Source organism: Myxine glutinosa, chromosome 5 (assembly GCF_964187855.1).
Source record: "Myxine glutinosa chromosome 5, kmMyxGlut1.1, whole genome shotgun sequence".
Taxonomy (NCBI): Eukaryota; Metazoa; Chordata; class Myxini; order Myxiniformes; family Myxinidae; genus Myxine; species Myxine glutinosa.
Genome location: NC_136265.1, coordinates 138,830,070 through 138,847,576, shown reverse-complemented (window position 1 = coordinate 138,847,576; position 17,507 = coordinate 138,830,070). Strand labels below are relative to the sequence as shown.

The 17,507-nt window shown below is 44.6% G+C and overlaps 2 protein-coding genes across 2 annotated transcripts in view; both read right to left on the bottom strand.

Moving 5' to 3' along the window:
• Positions 1–3,443: 3,443 nt before the first annotated feature.
• Positions 3,444–9,341, bottom strand: LOC144892061 (uncharacterized). The gene is made up of 3 exons (XM_078777213.1): positions 9,189–9,341; positions 4,816–4,977; positions 3,444–4,159 (listed from the first exon to the last, which is right to left on the bottom strand). Exons 1-3 carry the CDS (start codon positions 9,318–9,320, stop codon positions 3,992–3,994), a joined length of 462 nt encoding a protein of 153 aa, XP_078633339.1. The 5' UTR covers positions 9,321–9,341; the 3' UTR covers positions 3,444–3,991.
• The window catches only part of LOC137428381 (uncharacterized), a 36,699-nt gene continuing 28,522 nt past the window's right edge, over positions 9,331–17,507 (bottom strand). Inside the window, exon 3 of the mRNA XM_078777413.1 lies at positions 9,331–9,347. Coding sequence (XP_078633539.1) covers positions 9,331–9,347 — 17 coding nt within the window. The remainder of the gene's footprint in view (positions 9,348–17,507) is intronic.

The following is a 17,507-nucleotide window of genomic DNA, read 5'->3' as shown; positions in this document are numbered from 1 at the left end:
TTGTATGTGGTGAGGAGCTCAGGTGTACCAAGGAAGGACTTCGCACGACGGAGGATGCTGAAGAAGTCTGACTTCTACATGGATTAATTAATTAATACTATCTTGAATTAATTGTAGTTCTTGCAGGAAAATCACAGAAAGTTTGTATAAAATGTCTGAACCATTTTCATCTCTTTATACATATGGAAAATGTATTCCTTGAGCTGAATAATGAGTAATGCTGTATTGGGAATTGTGAGGTGGAAAGAACATGTGGTCGAACCGAATTCTTTTTTTAGCAATGCTTGTATGAAATCAGATGTACATCCGTCAGGCTGACAGATATCCAAAGGGAGTACTGCAGTGAGAATCATGTTAAGAAGTAATGTTTGCTCAGGGAGACCCGAAAGGAACTTTTTTCTAGAATACATCTGTTTGCTTATTTCTCAAAGCATACCTACGAGTTCTCATGGTTTGCAGGAGCAAAGCCAGATGGAACCATAATGTGTGCAAACCCCCATCTTTCCCTTGAGAGGGACTTCCAAGGACTTTTACATGCATAAAAGGGAAGTCGGAAAGCTGGGAAGAAAAAGAAGAAGACGACTGACCTGCTCTAGGTTCTGCTGCGCAATTCTATGTTGTAACCAAGTGAACTCTGTGACATTTTGTATGTAATCTGTGCTTATTAAACCGAGATTTCTTCTTCCTAATGATATTTAAGAAATTCTCCTAAAACCAACCGATTGGACATTGATGAGACGAGCACACCTCTACTCACCTCTCTTCTTCCGCACCTCATCTCTCTCCAAATAATCCTTCTTTGACAATACTGGCTTTGGAGGCCAGATTTGAAATGTGGTTTTCAGCAGGAAAGATCATGGCAGATAGTGAGACCCAAAAGCTTGAGTGACAGAACTTCTTGGAGAGGATTATTCAGAAAGTTGATGGGAGGGTTGTCCAGTCAGTCTTTTCGGAGAGACATCGTAAGAGTGTGAGATTTGTCAGGATTGAAAGACATGTTCCACTTGTTTGCCCAGTCTGTGATTTTGTCCAGGTCTGCAGAGAGTGAGGAGGCTGCAGACTGCCGATCTGAGGGATGAGGAATGGAGCGACAGAGAGTAGAGTCATCAGCAAAGAAATAGAGAGGATTTTCAAGAGAGTCAGAGAGATCATTGATGAAGACCAGAAAAAGCACAGGGCCCAGAACACTGCCTTGGGGAACTCCAGCCTGAACAGGAAGAGGAGATGAGAGCAACCCATTCAGGGCCACACGTTCACTACGACTAGAGAGGAAGTCCGCCAGCCATGCGTGGAGATTTCCATGGATACCAAAGGAGGAGAGTTTGGTGAGCAGAGCGGGGTGCCAGACCGTATCGAAGGCACGTGATATGTCAATGAGATTTCCTTCCATTGGATGGGCTTTCCAGGGGACGAAGGCAAGTTGTTTCTGGGCAACAGCCTTACCACAAGATTCCATGTACCATGGACGGGAGGAAGGGTATGACAACTGAAGACGAGATGGGATAAATCTGTGCATGAGAGAGAGCAATTTACTTTGGAAGAATTCCCAGGATGAGTTGATGTCAGAGGCGGTAGAGATGGGAGACCAGTCCAGGTGATTGATGGCTGCTTGAAGACCGTGCCAGTTGGCCTGAGTGAAATGCCAGACTCGTCGACGCTGAGGAGATCTCTGAGAATGGTCAGAGAGATGTCCACTTTAACAAGCACATGATCAGATGAGCCGATTGGAGCAGAAGAAGAGCAGCAGACATTTTCAGGGAAGTTAGTCATAACCAAGTCCAGAAGAGAAGATGCTCCGTTGACTGAGATCCGGGTCGGGAAATTGACAGACTGTGTCAGTCCCATTGAGTCGCAGAAGTTCTTTGCTGAGGAGCCATGGCTGGTGAGAGGTACCCACACCCAGCCAACTGGCATGGTGACAATTGAAATCACCACATATGAGGAAGAGAGAGTTGGGATGGGTAGATAGAAGTTGGTCCATATTATCAGACAGCGAGCTGTAGATGGAGTCATCACTGTTTGGTGGACGGTTTGGTGGACTGTTTGGTTTATTATATGTGATGGAGACCCAGACCCAGAGCTCACCGTCCGGCAGTTTTGGAAAAGAATTGACACTTTGCAGGATTTCCAGACACCATGATGGAGAGGAATAAAACTGTCGGGTTCGCTTCAGTGCCATTTCCTACATTCCTTTTGGTGTATGACTAACCAGTACCCTCACCTGGGTCGGCTTCAGAGGAGTTTGAGGAGCTCACTGGATTTTAATTCCTCATCAACATTTGAAAAGTTGCGTTTGTGAAATAAAAATTTGAAATGTTACGTTCATGCTCTTGTTGCTGTTGTTGTTGTTTTTTAGTTGCACGGTATGGTTGATTAAGTACTTTAAATAAACTGTAATCGCATTAATTCAATAAACATTGGAAACGGCACCTCACCACAATGACACTCATGAAAGTTGCAAATCATAAGGGAATTTCAGTGAGCATATACTGTAGAAGAATGGAATCCTTTGCCGCAGAAAGGATAAAGTTGCGGAGTAAAGAAACTAAATATTATCGAGTGGAAACTGTGCAATTTGCTATGTTATGAAAATGAAACCTTGCAAGTGAATGACATATTTGAGGTTCATATAGAAGTGGCAAAACAGAATGTCCTAAAGAGTGAAAAACTCAAATTATTCCAAATCAACAATGAGAAACATAACACAACATTACAAATCTTAACACAAAATCAAATCATGCCCAGTTATGTGATTGATCAATAGACACTTGTGGTGAGTTGAGACAGCACACCAAAAATAAAACAAATTTTCACACAAAGTTATCATTAAAAATTGTCCTGGAAATCTAAATGTAGGCACCTTTTGAACAAATATCACAAGGTTCATTGGTACACATGTACACACGAGAAGTTTTGGCCTACACCATGCAGATATGAAGATGATGACCAAATACCAAAATCTCAAACATTAGGTCAAAAGATCTTGGAAACGAATTACTCTCTTTACAGAAACTACATTATATTTAGTGACTCCGACGTTTTCCCCGATTCCACTTGATCAGAGAGAGCAGCTTGCAGGATACACCTTGCAGCAGCAGCTTGAAGCAGTGCCATTTAATTTTTTCTTTGTAACAGTTGTTGTCCTAATCAGGAAGGCTAACTGCAAAGTGTCCTAATTAGGCTAACCCTCGCTCTAGTAGGGAAAATGGCCTTTAAAATGCATGTTGTTGTTGTTGTGTTGTCCTAATCAGGAAGAGTAAAAAGTCACTTATTAGAACCATCGTGCTTTTTCAGGTGCTTGTGCTAACACACACACACACACACACACACACACACACACACACACACACACACACACACAACATTCAAGAAACTCCCTCATTCGTACAATTAAGTGAAAACTATCATTACTTGTATCTGCACGCACAGAAAACAATATAATTCCATATAGTTTGAATGTTTTAATATCACAATATCATGAAATCTGGAACAAAGACAAAGACATGCAGTACCATAAAGTGTGGTGAAATTGAACACTTTTTTTGAAAGTTTTTTTTACAATTTTGAAGAACCTAAACAAAATAAATATGTGGTCTTACTCGGTTTAAATCCCATCCAGAGTGTGACCTTTCCAACACCCCAATTTGATGATCATCAGATTTGGGGTTGATGGATATTCTTTTGATTTTCAGGAATTCAAAGTCACGTCGTGCTTGGAGCATGTGAACACTTACCGATTCACCAGGTGTGAACGCCTCCCAAGTGAGGATATTCATCAAAGTCTTACCCTAATTAGAGGGGGCTGTGAACTCTTTAGAAGTTTTTAAAAACTATGTATGTTATTAAAACATTCATACATACGGACAGACAAATACTGTTCTCGACAGCTTTGCCCCATTGGAGAAAAATAGTTTCAATAATCTTATAATTAAACCCATTTTATTATCTGCAAATGTCAGCAATAATGAAAAAAACCCAAAACAGTTATCAATCATCCACTCACCTGAAGCTTACGCCAAAGCCAGATGACAACAAAATCAAGTATCTTTGGCAAAACTATAACAAAAAAGAAAAAACCCCACAAGGAGGGATCTTTCCAAAAGGCAAATGTTGATTTTTGTCTCTCAGTGATGTAGAACCACTCAACAAATGTTTTCTCCTGTTCAGGCAGACAACAAAACATGGGAATTAAAAGCAAACCCACATCGAGCGAAAAACAAGTGAAACTATATGATCCAACAACATATTTGTTGAAATTTGTAAAACATCTGAATCGAAAAAGAAACATAGGGGCAATGCATCTGGCGCTCACCTGGAAGAATAAACAGTATACTGCACCGACTAAAGGTATTTTAAACCAATTTCAATGCTTGCTCGAAGACAGGACAGTATGTAGAATCATACTAAAACAATCATAAGACTTTAAACAAACAAACAAAAAATACCTTTTTGGGGGCAACCCTCGACCCACTCCCCAACCCCGTATACCTCCTCAGATCCCAATTTTTATTTTGCCTTGAACACACATTGGTACATCATGGATGATGAAGGTTGTGGTGAAGTTTCATCGAAATTGTGTGTGTAGGTTCTGAGAAAAAAGCAAATACCTGATTTGGGGGCAACCCCCCCCCCCTCCTGTAGACCACATTAGACCCCGATTTTTTTAAATTCCAGGAATAAACTCTGTTACAACATGGGTGATTAAGGTTGTGGTTAAGTTTCATCGAAATTGTAATTGTAAGGTTGTGGTCAACACACAAACAAAAGTCTTCCTTAAAAAGCATACCATCTGTCAGAAATTTTCTACAGACTTACCGGTGGATTCGAAAACATGCTGTTTATCCAATCGATCACTCCCTGCTTTGGTGGAGGCACAAACAGCTTCCCAAAGAAAATCGAGATCGATGCAATGGAAAACAACAGCATAAACAAAACAGCGCTTATATGGTAAAACGCAGTTCTTGAAGATTTCAAATTCTGCAAAACACACACCATTTCATACACACAACTGGAGCTCGCAATCACGATAGGTTAATGGTAATATCTGTTCATGATGTACGTATCGAACATTTAAAATGTCACAACATTAATTTAACAACATCCGGTGTTCTCCATAAATAGTGCGGTATGCAGTGTAATTCCGTAGGATTTTAGTGCTAAAATAGATTTTTTTTTGCTTTCTCTGATTGATTTTGGGTCAAATTATTAAAAAATGATTGGGTACAAATTTTCCGACCCCTGTACCCCCTCTGGGGGGTCACTTTCCAAATTTGGGGCACACAAACAGACCCCACCCTTATCTCCGCTAATAATGAACCGATTTTCACAATCTGTGTCTTTTTAGGGGGTTTAGATGATACCGAGTCCATTTAGCACACAGCCAAAGTCAATGGAAGTGATTTTATGACCCCATGGCCCCCTCTGGGTGGTCCCTTTCCATTCCAGATCTAAATCCCATTGAACACATGTGGGGAGATTTGAAATAGCAGTTGGGAGAAGGCACCCTTCAAATCTGGGAGAACTGGAGCAGTTTGCCCAAGAAGAGTGGGCCAAACTGCCAGTGGAGAGGTGTAGGAAGCTCATTCATGGCTATAGGAAGTGCTTGACTGCAGTTATTTTGTCCAAAGTCTGTGCTACGAAATATTAAGTCTCGGGAGTCAATAATTTTGTCCTTGCCATTTCTTTTTATTTTCTGATTTAAAAGGATATATTAAGTTCTGAATCACAAACAAAGGTTCTGTTATATTAACAGTGAAATACAGAATTGCAGAGACCAAATACTTTTGTCAATTTCAACTTTTTTTGGAGAAAATTGTGAGTTATTTGAAAAAGGTGCAAGGGTGCCAATATTTTTGCTCAGCTCACAAGCCTCTCCTCAGTGAAAGACACATGAAAGCCCGCTTGGAGTTTGCAAAAAAGCACCGAAAAGACTCTCAGACAGTGAGAAACAAGATTTCGTGGTCTGATGAAATCAAGATTGAACTGTTTGGCTTCCGTCTGACCACTCTGCCATAAAGCCCAGATCGATGGAGTGTTGCAGTGATGGTTGTCCTTCTGGAAGTTTCTCCCGTCTCCACACAGGATCTCTGGAGCTCAGCCAGAGTGACCCCCTGATTGCTCAGTTTGGCCGGGCGGCCAGCTCTCGGAAGAGTCCTGGTTGTTCCAAACTTCTTCCATTTAAGAATTATGGAGGCCACTGTGCTCTTGGGAACCTTGAATGCAGCAGAAATTTTTTTGGTAGGATTCCCCAGATCTGTGCCTCGACACAATCCTGTCTCTGAGCTCTGCAGGCAGTTCCTTCGACCTCATGGCTTGGTTTTTGCTCTGATATGCATTGTCAGCTGTGAGACCTTATATAGACAGGTGTGTGCCTTTCCAAATCATGTCCAATCAATTGAATTTACCACAGGTGGGCTCCAATCAAGCTGAAGAAACATCTCAAAGATGATCAAGAGAAATGGGAGGCACCTGAGCTAAATGTCGTGTCGCACACACGCATACATACACACACACACACACACACACACACACACACACACACACACACACACACACACACACACACACGATGGACTTTTTTTTATTTCATATGATGATGCTTTTTTTTTCAGGTTACAATTGTGGGTGGAGTCAGGCCAGCTGCCCAACCAATGCGTATAGAGAAGACACACCACATAGACACTGGGGAGCCTCATGAGTGGAGGAGACCAACGGGCCGACCATGTGCCTCGTGGTTGCAGCAGGTTGATTGGCATCTCAAGGAGATAGGGATGGGCCAGGTATCATCCTGGGGGATGGCCAGATGGAGGCCCCTGGAGTACCTTCGGAAAGTGGATGCGGAGACGCGCTGCTCCGGCACGTGCACCCATACCTCACCTGACCTGACCTGACACTACATACACAGATTTATTCAATAGATATTGTTATGTCGGGTGGGGTAGCAATATGTAGAGCCAGATAGATCTGTGTAGGTAACGTGCTTCGTCTGTCGCGGTAAGGAATCTACCTGTAATAAGTTTCATGTGTAGGCGTTTTGTCGGGTAAGAGTATACTTGTGAGCATACAAGGATGTTCGAGTGGTAAGTAGCATAGGGATTAAAGAATAAAGCCCCTGTATGTCTCACCTGGTCAGCCAAACCTTTGTCCTGTATGGCAATGCACACCTGTAGACACTTCGTTAGGATCTCCTTAGTGCAACATTAAATGACTCCCTTCCCTGACAGTGACTTTGAAAGACGAACAGGCAAGGAAAGCAGGTCGGGGCACCGCCGATGATGGCCGCCGCCAATTACACCTCCGACAGGCCTAACCACACCGAGTGCCACGCGCTATCACCAGCTGCACCTACAAGCTATCACCATGCTACATGCTACGAGCTATCGCCACGCTACGGTCCTGTGATTGGTCGGCACGCAGGGTGCGAGAGGCACGACGCTGGAAGGTTCGGTGGAAGTCGCTGGTTGGTAGCGCGCCAAAGCTGACGTCACCGAAAAGGTTATTTAAGAGAGCGCCGAACGCCATTTTTCAGTTGGTTTGGAGAGTCTCTTGCGGTTCGTGCTCTTGTTTGCGCAGCTAGTTTTGTTTGGACATCCGGCGCCTCATCTTGTGCAGCCCGAGTTGAGTTGAGTCATAGCCCGAGTGGAGTTCGCTTGCTTTTGGCACGTTTGCTTCGGGAGAGCCGACTGGGACGTGGCAGGCCGATCGTGTGTGAAGATCGACCTCGCTTGGAGCCGCTAGCCTGCATTGGACGCATGGTGCTTTTCCTGCTGTGGGACCACGTGGTGCTTGGAGTGGTGCTCGGTGCTTTGGAGCTTGGTGCACGGACCTCGTGAGCGGCGGGAGGCTTGGAGCGGGGCCTGGTGGCGCGTGAGCGGGGCCTGGTGGTGCGCGAGCGGGGCCTGGTGGTGCGCGAGCGGGGCCGACCGGGGCCGTGTTACACTGCAAGACGACAAGACCAGATAAGACTGCACACTACATTACCCATTTCCCCCAAACATAACGAACGTTTTTATTTTGGTGATTCTTATCCCTCGGTTGTATTTGAGGTCTGTGTGTGTGTGGACGTCCCGATTAGGAATTAGGTTTATCGTCGCGTTTCCCTGTCCCGATTCTTATTGTGAATAAATCCTTGTATTATTTTGCTGTACATACTTGAACGCAGTTTCCCATGTGATTGATTTAATAGGTACGGCTGCAGGGCTCTAGCGCCCCCCTCCATCCCGCACGCTTTGGTGTAGCTTTTTGGTTCAGGAGTCCGCCATTGAGTTTTCACCTCAGGGGTTAAGGCCTTCGAGGTCGGCTTCCGTGACCGTCTGATGTTAATCAAAGACGGCCGCGCGACAATATAATCACAATACTGTTCTAAGCCTTTAAGGGTAGAATCCGATATACAATGAGGAACTTCTTACATGGGCGGCGACAGTTATAGTCTTGTCAGGTCAATCAAACTTGCTGGACAATGTAGGTTTAGATTCCATTCACGTTGTTTCAAGTGATCAAATGGAAAATATGTGCATCGACATACACTGCTCTTTATCTGTAGTGTGGAACCATCTTACACTCTCCATGTCAGGATTGCTGGTCTTACTTTGTCTCACTCAAACTAAAGCTACCGGCCTAACTTTAATCTCTTTCTCGCAAACAAACATCATACACTTTTCTTCTATTTTATTTAAGGCCTGGCCTCGATGAGGGCTACATAGTCCGTGCCTGGAGCCTTCAACATAAAAAATTTTAAAAAATAAATTCTATTATTTTTTAAAACCATTTTCTATTGTAATTCGTCCTTTTATAAACCCATTGTCCTATTACTTTAATAGACTCTTGCAATCTACAAAACCCATTGTTGAAACTAAATCGGTATAACAAAGCACTGAGACCCACCATAGCACTGAGATGAAATGATATGGCCGCCATCTTGGTTTTCTGGTGGGCCTAACACATTAGGCCTGTAGGTTTCTGCTGATTATACACTGCCAGGATTTGGTGCATCACACTCCCATTGGCTTTGTTTGGGTCAAGTGTTATTTACAATTAGGGACCCCAAAAATTTACAATGAGTGGCTTTAAATGTTCATTTCCCAATCGGCCCGTTACCCGATTTTGTCGCAGGTTGTGACTACAGTGCGGTCATTCTTGTTTGTCTAACAAATTGCAGAACAAATTATAAAACAGCATCATTGACTTACCGGAGGAAGCCGTTGCCAAATCCAACGAAGAGAATGAACTATCCCAGCCAGCACCAAGAAACAATGAATTGAACTCCAGCAAAAGGTGACGAATTGCCAGAAGCATGGGGGAGCTTCCTGGTTTTTTGGCATCCAAAACCAATCAAAGATCGATTTCTCCTGTTCAAACAGAACACAAAAAATGAGGAATATAAGACAAATGTAGTTCAAAGTCAGTGCACACATTGGAGGAGACCTGATCAATCTTTAAACCCATAAATAAAATCCACCATTCAATCCACTTTTTTTTTTTTAAGTCAAAGGTATTGGCCACCAGAAGTTTGTTCCTCAAGAACAAACAATGAAACAACAATTTTGCTGTGAAATTTTGGAGTTCTATACAATGTGTTTTGAGCATCAGGAATCAGAGCTTGTGCCGATCAAGTACATTCTCCATCATGACTATGCTCCCGTACAAACAACCCTCTCTGTGAGGCAATTATTGGCAGAAAAACATGCTGCTGTGCTAGTGCTGGAATATCCTCACGACTCTCCCGACTTGGTTCCATGCGATTTTTTTCTTGTTTCCAAGACTGAAAACTAATGAAAGGAACTCATTTTGTATCAATCGAAGAGATCCAGAGAGCCATCACCAATGAGCGAAATGGCCTTTCAGACAATGACTTCCAAAGGTGCTTTGAAGCATGGCAGCGACGTTGGCAAGCATGTATAGACAGGCTCCCAGATTACTTTGAAGGCAACCACTGAACTTAATTGGTACGTTTACAATAACATTTTTTATTGCTATAATCCTGGAACTTTATTGTTGGACCTCGTATGGCATTATAATTGAAAAAGTTGTCGACGGATTCAGCCAAAACTTGGTGGACACGTTGGGTGTGGAACAAAGCCGAATTGATTCGATTTTGGTGAAGATCCGGATCGGGATAAGATAATTTGAAGTGATTGTTCACCATTGAGAGATGGAGCCAAAAACTATATGCAGCAGGATATTTCAAAAAGTTGTGGACGGATTATAACAAAACTAGGTGGCTGGGTTGAGTGTCTGCCAAGGGCGATTTGATTGGATTTGGGTGAAGATCGGGATGCAGATACGAGAATTTTTTTCGTGAATCTTCACCATTGAGAGATCGGGCCAAAAACGATTTCTAACACGATATTTCAAATAGCTGTGGACGGATTATGACAAAGCTTGGTGGATGAGTTGGTTAGGTCTCAAGAATAAGCCGATTACATTTTGGTTAAGGTGCAGATGTAGATCCGGCCTATCAGTGGAAAACAAAATGTAAACTGTTTAGTCTGGCGGAGGTATGGTTATATGTTTATGTAATGGTTGGAGTGTCTGCTCTGAGTTTGGGAGGTTGGTGGTTTGAACCCATCCCTGTCAAAGTCACACCAAATACTTTTTTAAATGGTGCGTGCTGCTTCATTGCTTGAAACTCAGCATTTAAAAAGACAGAGCATCATGGACAAACAACGATACATTGGTAACCATTGCACAGGCTTGATCGATCTCATGGCCTCCTCCTGCATTGAAGTTCTGAGTGAGGGAATTCTTATCTTACGATAATTCACCAAATGTCCGTCTGTCCGTTCGAAGGTTCTGCAAAAACGGCTGAACCGATCGCAACAATATTTTGGGAGGGTATTCCTGGGACCCCTTGGAGTAAAATAGGGTGTATAGTTTTTGCAATTTTTCCAATTTTCCAGGTTTTCCAAACACGATGGAATAATATTTACCAATATTAACAGTGATGTGGCTTTTGTTGAAATTCTACGTACCAGGAGAGAGTAGATCGACTCCTGACGAAACTCTTCCCATACGCGGATACTTGAGGCGGTGCGGAATTGTTTATGTTTATTGTGCTCTATAATTTATGATGTGCTATAATGCCTGCTATATATAATATATAGATGGCGCGCGCTGTTGTAGGTACCGTTGAAAATTAGAAAAAATTTTTTAAAATGTTGACGCGCGCTGACCAGAGACCGGAAATATATTTTTCTCGGCCTAAACGTGCGGCTCCGAAAACGAAAAACAAAAGAAACACGTCAGCATCTGCAAAGTGACTGAGAAACAGGTGTAGCAGCCGCTTCCATGTTACAGATTCGGCGCGCAATCTTCACACATAAGGCCCCATGAAAAAAAGTATTATCTTATCACCCTCGCGCGCGCGCATCACTTTTGGTAGAATTGCGATATTTTCTTTTTTACGATCGTCTTTTCAGGCTTTTTTTCCTCAAAGCGGACGATTCCTTCCGAATTACAACGAACGATTCCTTTCGCGCTCCGGAAGTCATCGGATCGATAGTTTTCACCCCTCAGCCCAAATTGGGCTAAGGGGTATTGTCGTCCGGGCGTCCGTCAACTTTTGGTTTCCGTCAATTTCAAACCACTTTTCAAACCACAAAGTCAAATTATGTTTTTAATTATGTGGTGATGAGGTGTTTTGAATTACTTGGTGGTGAGGTGTTTTTAAATGATGTGGTGGTGAGGTGTTTTTAATTTCGTGGCTGTGAGGGGTTTTTATTACGTGGTGAGGCTGTGAGGGGAGAACGGCTTGTCCGATTAAATCCATTTTTGCAGTGTGTGTTGGGGTTGAGTAGAGGAAGGTTCCTTTCGAAAATGGGCACGCTGCGATTTTCAATAGCCATCCGGGTGTCCGTCAGCTTTTGGTTTCCGTCAATTTCGAGCAGAACGGCTTGTCCGGTTAAATCCATTTTTGCAGTGTGTGTTGGGGTTGAGTAGAGGAAGGTTCCTTTCGAAAATGGGCGCACTGCGATTTTCAATATGGCCGCCACGGCAGCCATCTTGAAATTGGTTTCCGTCAATCCTTTGTTTTCACTGACGTCACAAATTACCCATCTCGCATTGCGTGGCGGCCATTTTGATACCCAAGCTAATCTGTCCGTGTGCGCTGATATTGATTTGTTGCGTTGGTTTATGGTGAATGCGGATCGCAAAAAGTCTGTTTTATAAAGTAATTTTGTTTGTTTTGTCACGTTCATGTGGAGTGTGGTGCCATCTAGTTTATATTACGTATTGTTGCCCAACAAACACAGAACATTCGGTTTAAGTTTGCCGTGGACCAGTGAACTGGTGAACACCTGGGCAGTGGGTCAACCTGCAACCAACTACCTGTAGAACAGACTTGGAGTGTACGTAAGGATACGGTAGATCCAGGCTTGAGTATGGCTAGCAGTGCGAGTGCCAACCTTGGCTACCAAGAGACGCTCCCCCCGGACGTTCTTGTTCGTTACAAAGAGAAGATTTCTGTCATTGGGTGTGACCCTTATGGTCTATCAAATGATCAATTTGAGAAGAATGTGAGCAAGTGGCCTCAGGTGACCCACATCGACGTGATCAATTACCTGTTGTTCAGCAAATCGGCCTATACCAAAGATGAGTTGAAGAAGTATAAATCCCTTGAGGCATACAGGTTGTACCAAGATGGATGGGTGCGACAAATCCTACACAAAGAACTGAATGACGTCCACTTGATTCGATCCAAGGTATTAATATATTAAACAAACATGTATTTTTTAAAGCTGCTTGTGTTAATGTTATGGACCTGATTGATTAAGTGCCCTCCATTTGTTCAAAAACCACTGCAGTTTTAAGCTGTGCATGCATGTGTGCATACTTTGTAGACATGTGACGCACAGTGCGAAGTGAGTGCCGCCATGTGTGCTTTGTGCATATGGCCATAAGTCATCACCTATATTTATCATGTAAGCAACGAATACAGAGCACGTTCTTCACATGATAAAATCGAGATTCATTTTGACCGAGTTGATAAGAATACATAACTTTAGAAAGTTTATTGGACAGTTTCAAATTCAATACTTTTATGTTCCAGGTTTCGCATTCCATATAAAACATGTTCTTACTTACTGTTAACAAAATGCTCGGAGCAGACAGGTGTGCGATCCCACTGTGATTCTGTTTGGATGTCACTGCGATTGATGGCAGCCTTCCACAAACGCCGCCTCTCTTCACTTAAATTTCTTGTTTCCTCACCCTGATTCAGTAGAAGTTTGGGCGTTTTGTAAAACTTAACTCCTGGCCTAACGCCTGGCCTGTTTGAACAACGAAATACGCCGCAAATTGGCATGACTGGTCGTGAACAAAAACTATTTAATGTGAATCCGCTGACGACGTTGTTCGAGAGGGTATCAAAATGGCCGAGGTGTCCCAGGGTGCCCTGCGCGCGTGCTCCGATGACGTCACAAGAAAACAAAGAATTGTTATCGAGGAGGAAAAACACCTTGGCGATGTGGGGTATGTGATGTATGAAGCTGCAAATATTCACCGTTGTATCCCTACACCGTGACCGCATGGTATCCATACGCTCCAGCTCGGATGGCGCTGCAGTTAATCGGGCCTGTATCGGCAGAGTCAATAAACGTGTGCTACAATCGATCGTAGTTTGTCGAGATACCTGACATGGCGACGAGGATAAACATCTAGAGCATGACTTCTTTCGGCCATATCGATGAATTCGACCCTCATGAGGGAGATTTTGACACGTATTCTGAGCGGTTGTCTTTCTACTTCGAGGCGAACGGCATCGCGACCGAAGCCCGGATGAAGGCCGTCTTCCTGTCCGTTTGAGGAGGTGAGACGTTCACACTTGTTAAAAACCTGATTCGACCTCCGACAATCCAGGAGCTCACTTATGCAGAGCTGAAGGCCGCTTTGAAGGAACATTGTAATCCATCTCCTTCAGTCATCCTGTGTCAGTTTAATTTTTACATGTGCAGCCAGCAGGAAGGTCAGTCGATCGCAGACTTCATTGCACACCTCAAAAAACTGTCACATCTGTGTGAGTTTGGGGACACGATTGATGACATGCTCCGTGATTTGCTGGTGGTTGGCATGTCCGATGACCGCACTCGTAGACGCCTGCTTGCTGAGAGAAGACTGACGTTCCAAAATGCCAGAGACAATGCCATTTCCATGGAAAGTGCTGAACGCAACGCTACAAGCATCGGTGCCACTCGCTCATCTGGTACCCGCCCTGCTGTGAATTGGTTGGATCATGATCAGCCAAAACGTTGGAACAAGTCTCTTCGTCAGAAGCCAGTGCAGTCTCAAACCCACAACAAATGTTTTCTGTGCAACGGAAAGCACCCTCCGGAGACGTGTCGGTTCAAAGATGCCACCTGCCATTTCTGTTCGAAAAATGGCCATATTGCTCCAGCTTGCATCACTCGCAAATCGGGAAAAGGGAAAGCTGCTGACAAGAAGATTCATCAGTTTATCGGTTCGGAGGAACCTGAGTTTGACCAGGTGAGCCCTGTTTCTGACAACTCAGAATCGTGTGACCTGTTTCACATTGATTCTCACCATAAGCGGGACCCTCTTCTTGCCACTGTTGTCGTCAACAATCGACCATTGCAAATGGAGGTCGACACTGGTGCAGCCGTCTCGCTCATCAGCCATGCTGTTTTCACAAACCTGTGGAGTGATGCTGACTGACCCCATCTGAAACCTACTACCTATGGACTCTCCACCTATACAGGTGAGAAGATTGTTCCCTGCGGTACATGTGACGTCACGGTGGGCTACGATAACCGTGAGTTTCACCTACCCCTGATCGTCATTCCTGGAAAGGGCCCTTCCTTACTCGGCAGGAACTGGTTGAGCATAATTCGACTGAAGTGGAAAAGCATTCATCAACTCCGGGCAGCCAACGTTTCTCCTACCGCAGCATACACACTCAAAAATGTGCTGGATACGTACCCGGATGTCTTCAAGGATGAGCTTGGAACCTTGAAAGGACATACGGCTAAACTCAGTGTTGACCGGGATGCCAATCCTAATTTTGCAGAGCTCGCCCAGTCCCTTTCGCCCTGCGGGAGCGGATTGACAAGGAACTGGATCATCTTGAAAATCTGGGCATCATCGAGCAAATCCAGTATGCCGAATGGCGCCCATCGTTCCGGTCATAAAATCGGACCAGTCCATCCGCATATGTGGAGATTATAAAATGACCGTGAACAAGTGTTCTTCATTGGATAAATATCCATTCCCGAGGATCGAAGACCTCTATGCTCATCTCACGGGAGGCAAGACTTTTACTAAACTCGATCTCAAATCCGCCTATCTACAGCTCCGCTTGGACGAGATTTCGAAACAGTATCTTACCATCAACACACATCCTGGGTTGTACAGGTACCACCGACTCAGTTTTGGAGTGAAATCTGCACCTGGAATTTATCAGCGTGTCATGGACAGTTTGTTTGCTGCCGAATGCAGCGTCGTTTGTTACCAGGATGATATTCTGGTTACTGGTCGTACAGATGCGGAACATCTACAAAACCTGGATAGAGTTCTGAAGAAGATTTCGGACTCCGGCCTACGTTTGCGTCGAGACAAGTGCAAGTGTATGGTGCCATCAGTCACGTACCTGGGTCATACGATTGATGCCGAGGGTCTACACCCGACAGATGAGAAAGTCCGAGCTATCAAGGATGCTCCTGCTCCATGAGACGTGACCGAATTGAAGTCATACCTCGGTTTGCTTCAGTTCTATGGTCGTTACATCCCGAATGTGACCGACGTTTTGGGCCCCCTTTATTGGCTTTTGAGGAAAGGAGTCTCCTGAAGCAGGGGGGTCAACTGAACAATCAGCATTCAAGACCTCTAAGGATCTGCTCAAATCGTCCAATGTTCTCGTTCATTTTGATCCAGAGAAGGATCTTGTGCTGACATGCGATGCCTGTCGGTATGGAGTGGGGAGTGTATTATCACACGTGATGCCTGATGGTACGGAAAGACCTGTTGCATTTGCATCCAGAACGTTGTCCCCGGCAGAGAAGAACTATTCCCAACTTGACAAGGAAGGATTGGGAATCGTTTTCGGCATCAGCAAATTCCGCCAGTATCTTCTTGGACATCATTTCACGATTCGCACTGATCACAAGCCGCTGATCAGTCTGTTTGGTTCAACTAAGGCGACATCTGACACACTACCGCCCAGGATCATCCGCTGGTCCCTGTTTCTCGCTGCTTATGACTACACCATATGTTATAAGCCCGGTTCGTCTATCGCAAATGCAGATGCCATGAGTCGGTTACCCCTTCCAGAATCCGTTAATGATTCTCCTACACCAGGATCCATTATCGCACTGATGGATCATCTGGAAGATTGTGCTGTCGACGCCGGCCAGATTCGCACTCATACTCGACGAGACCTTGTTCTGTCCAGAACTGTCCAGGCTGTACAGCTTGGATGGCATTTGCTACCTGAGGGTGACCCAGCTTTTGCGGCTTTTAAAGCACGTAAAAACGAACTCGGCGTGGAAAATGGTTGCCTACTCTGGGGATGTCGTGTCGTGATCCCGGAAAATCTGCGTTCCAGGGTCATGGATGAAATCCATGACTGTCACCTCGGGATTGTGAAGATGAAGTCACTCACTAGAAACTATGTGTGGTGGCCGAATCTTGATGCTGATATCGAACATCATGTTCTACATTGTTACCCCTGCCAGAGCACCCGGAATACACCTGCGAATGCGCCACTGCATCCCTGAGAATGGCCCAGCGAACCGTGGCATCGCCTCCATCTCGATTATGCCGGGCCTATTAACGGCAGCATGATTCTAATCATCACGGACGCGCACACAAAATGGATTGATGACTATGTGACGCGTGGTACTACGTCAGCCATTGTCATCGAAAGACTCAGACGCTGTTTCGCCACTCATGGTCTCCCCAGGATGATCGTGAGTGATAACGGTTCGTGTTTTTCCAGTTCCGAGTTTGCCGAGTTCACACGTCGGAACGGCATCAAACATATGTTTGTCAGCCCACATCACCAGGCTTCAAATGGCTTGGCCGAACGATCCGTGGGAATCATCAAATCTGGATTGCAGAAACTTCAGGAGGGAACCCTGGAAACAAAGCTTTCTCGTCTCCTGTTCAAATACCGCATCACGCCACAATCAACAACCGGTGCAGCTCCGTCTGAGTTATTGATGAAACGACACTTGAGATCGACACTTGACAATCTCAAACCAGACATATCATCAAACGTTTATCAGAGCCAGCTTAATCAAAAGTTGGTGCACGATAAGACGTCCAACAGTCGCTGTATCAACATCGGAGATCCAGTGTTTGCCCGAAATTTTGGTGCAGGTGTGACGTGGCTACCGGGGGACATCATCGAGAAGCCAGGTCCACTGTCCTGCGTGATTCGCCTGCAGGACGGCCGCGAAATTCTTCGACATCAGGACCACATAACCTACCGTCACTGTGAGTCGATAGAGCCTGCAGCATCGTCACAGTCAGGACAACAGTTTGACCTGCCACTG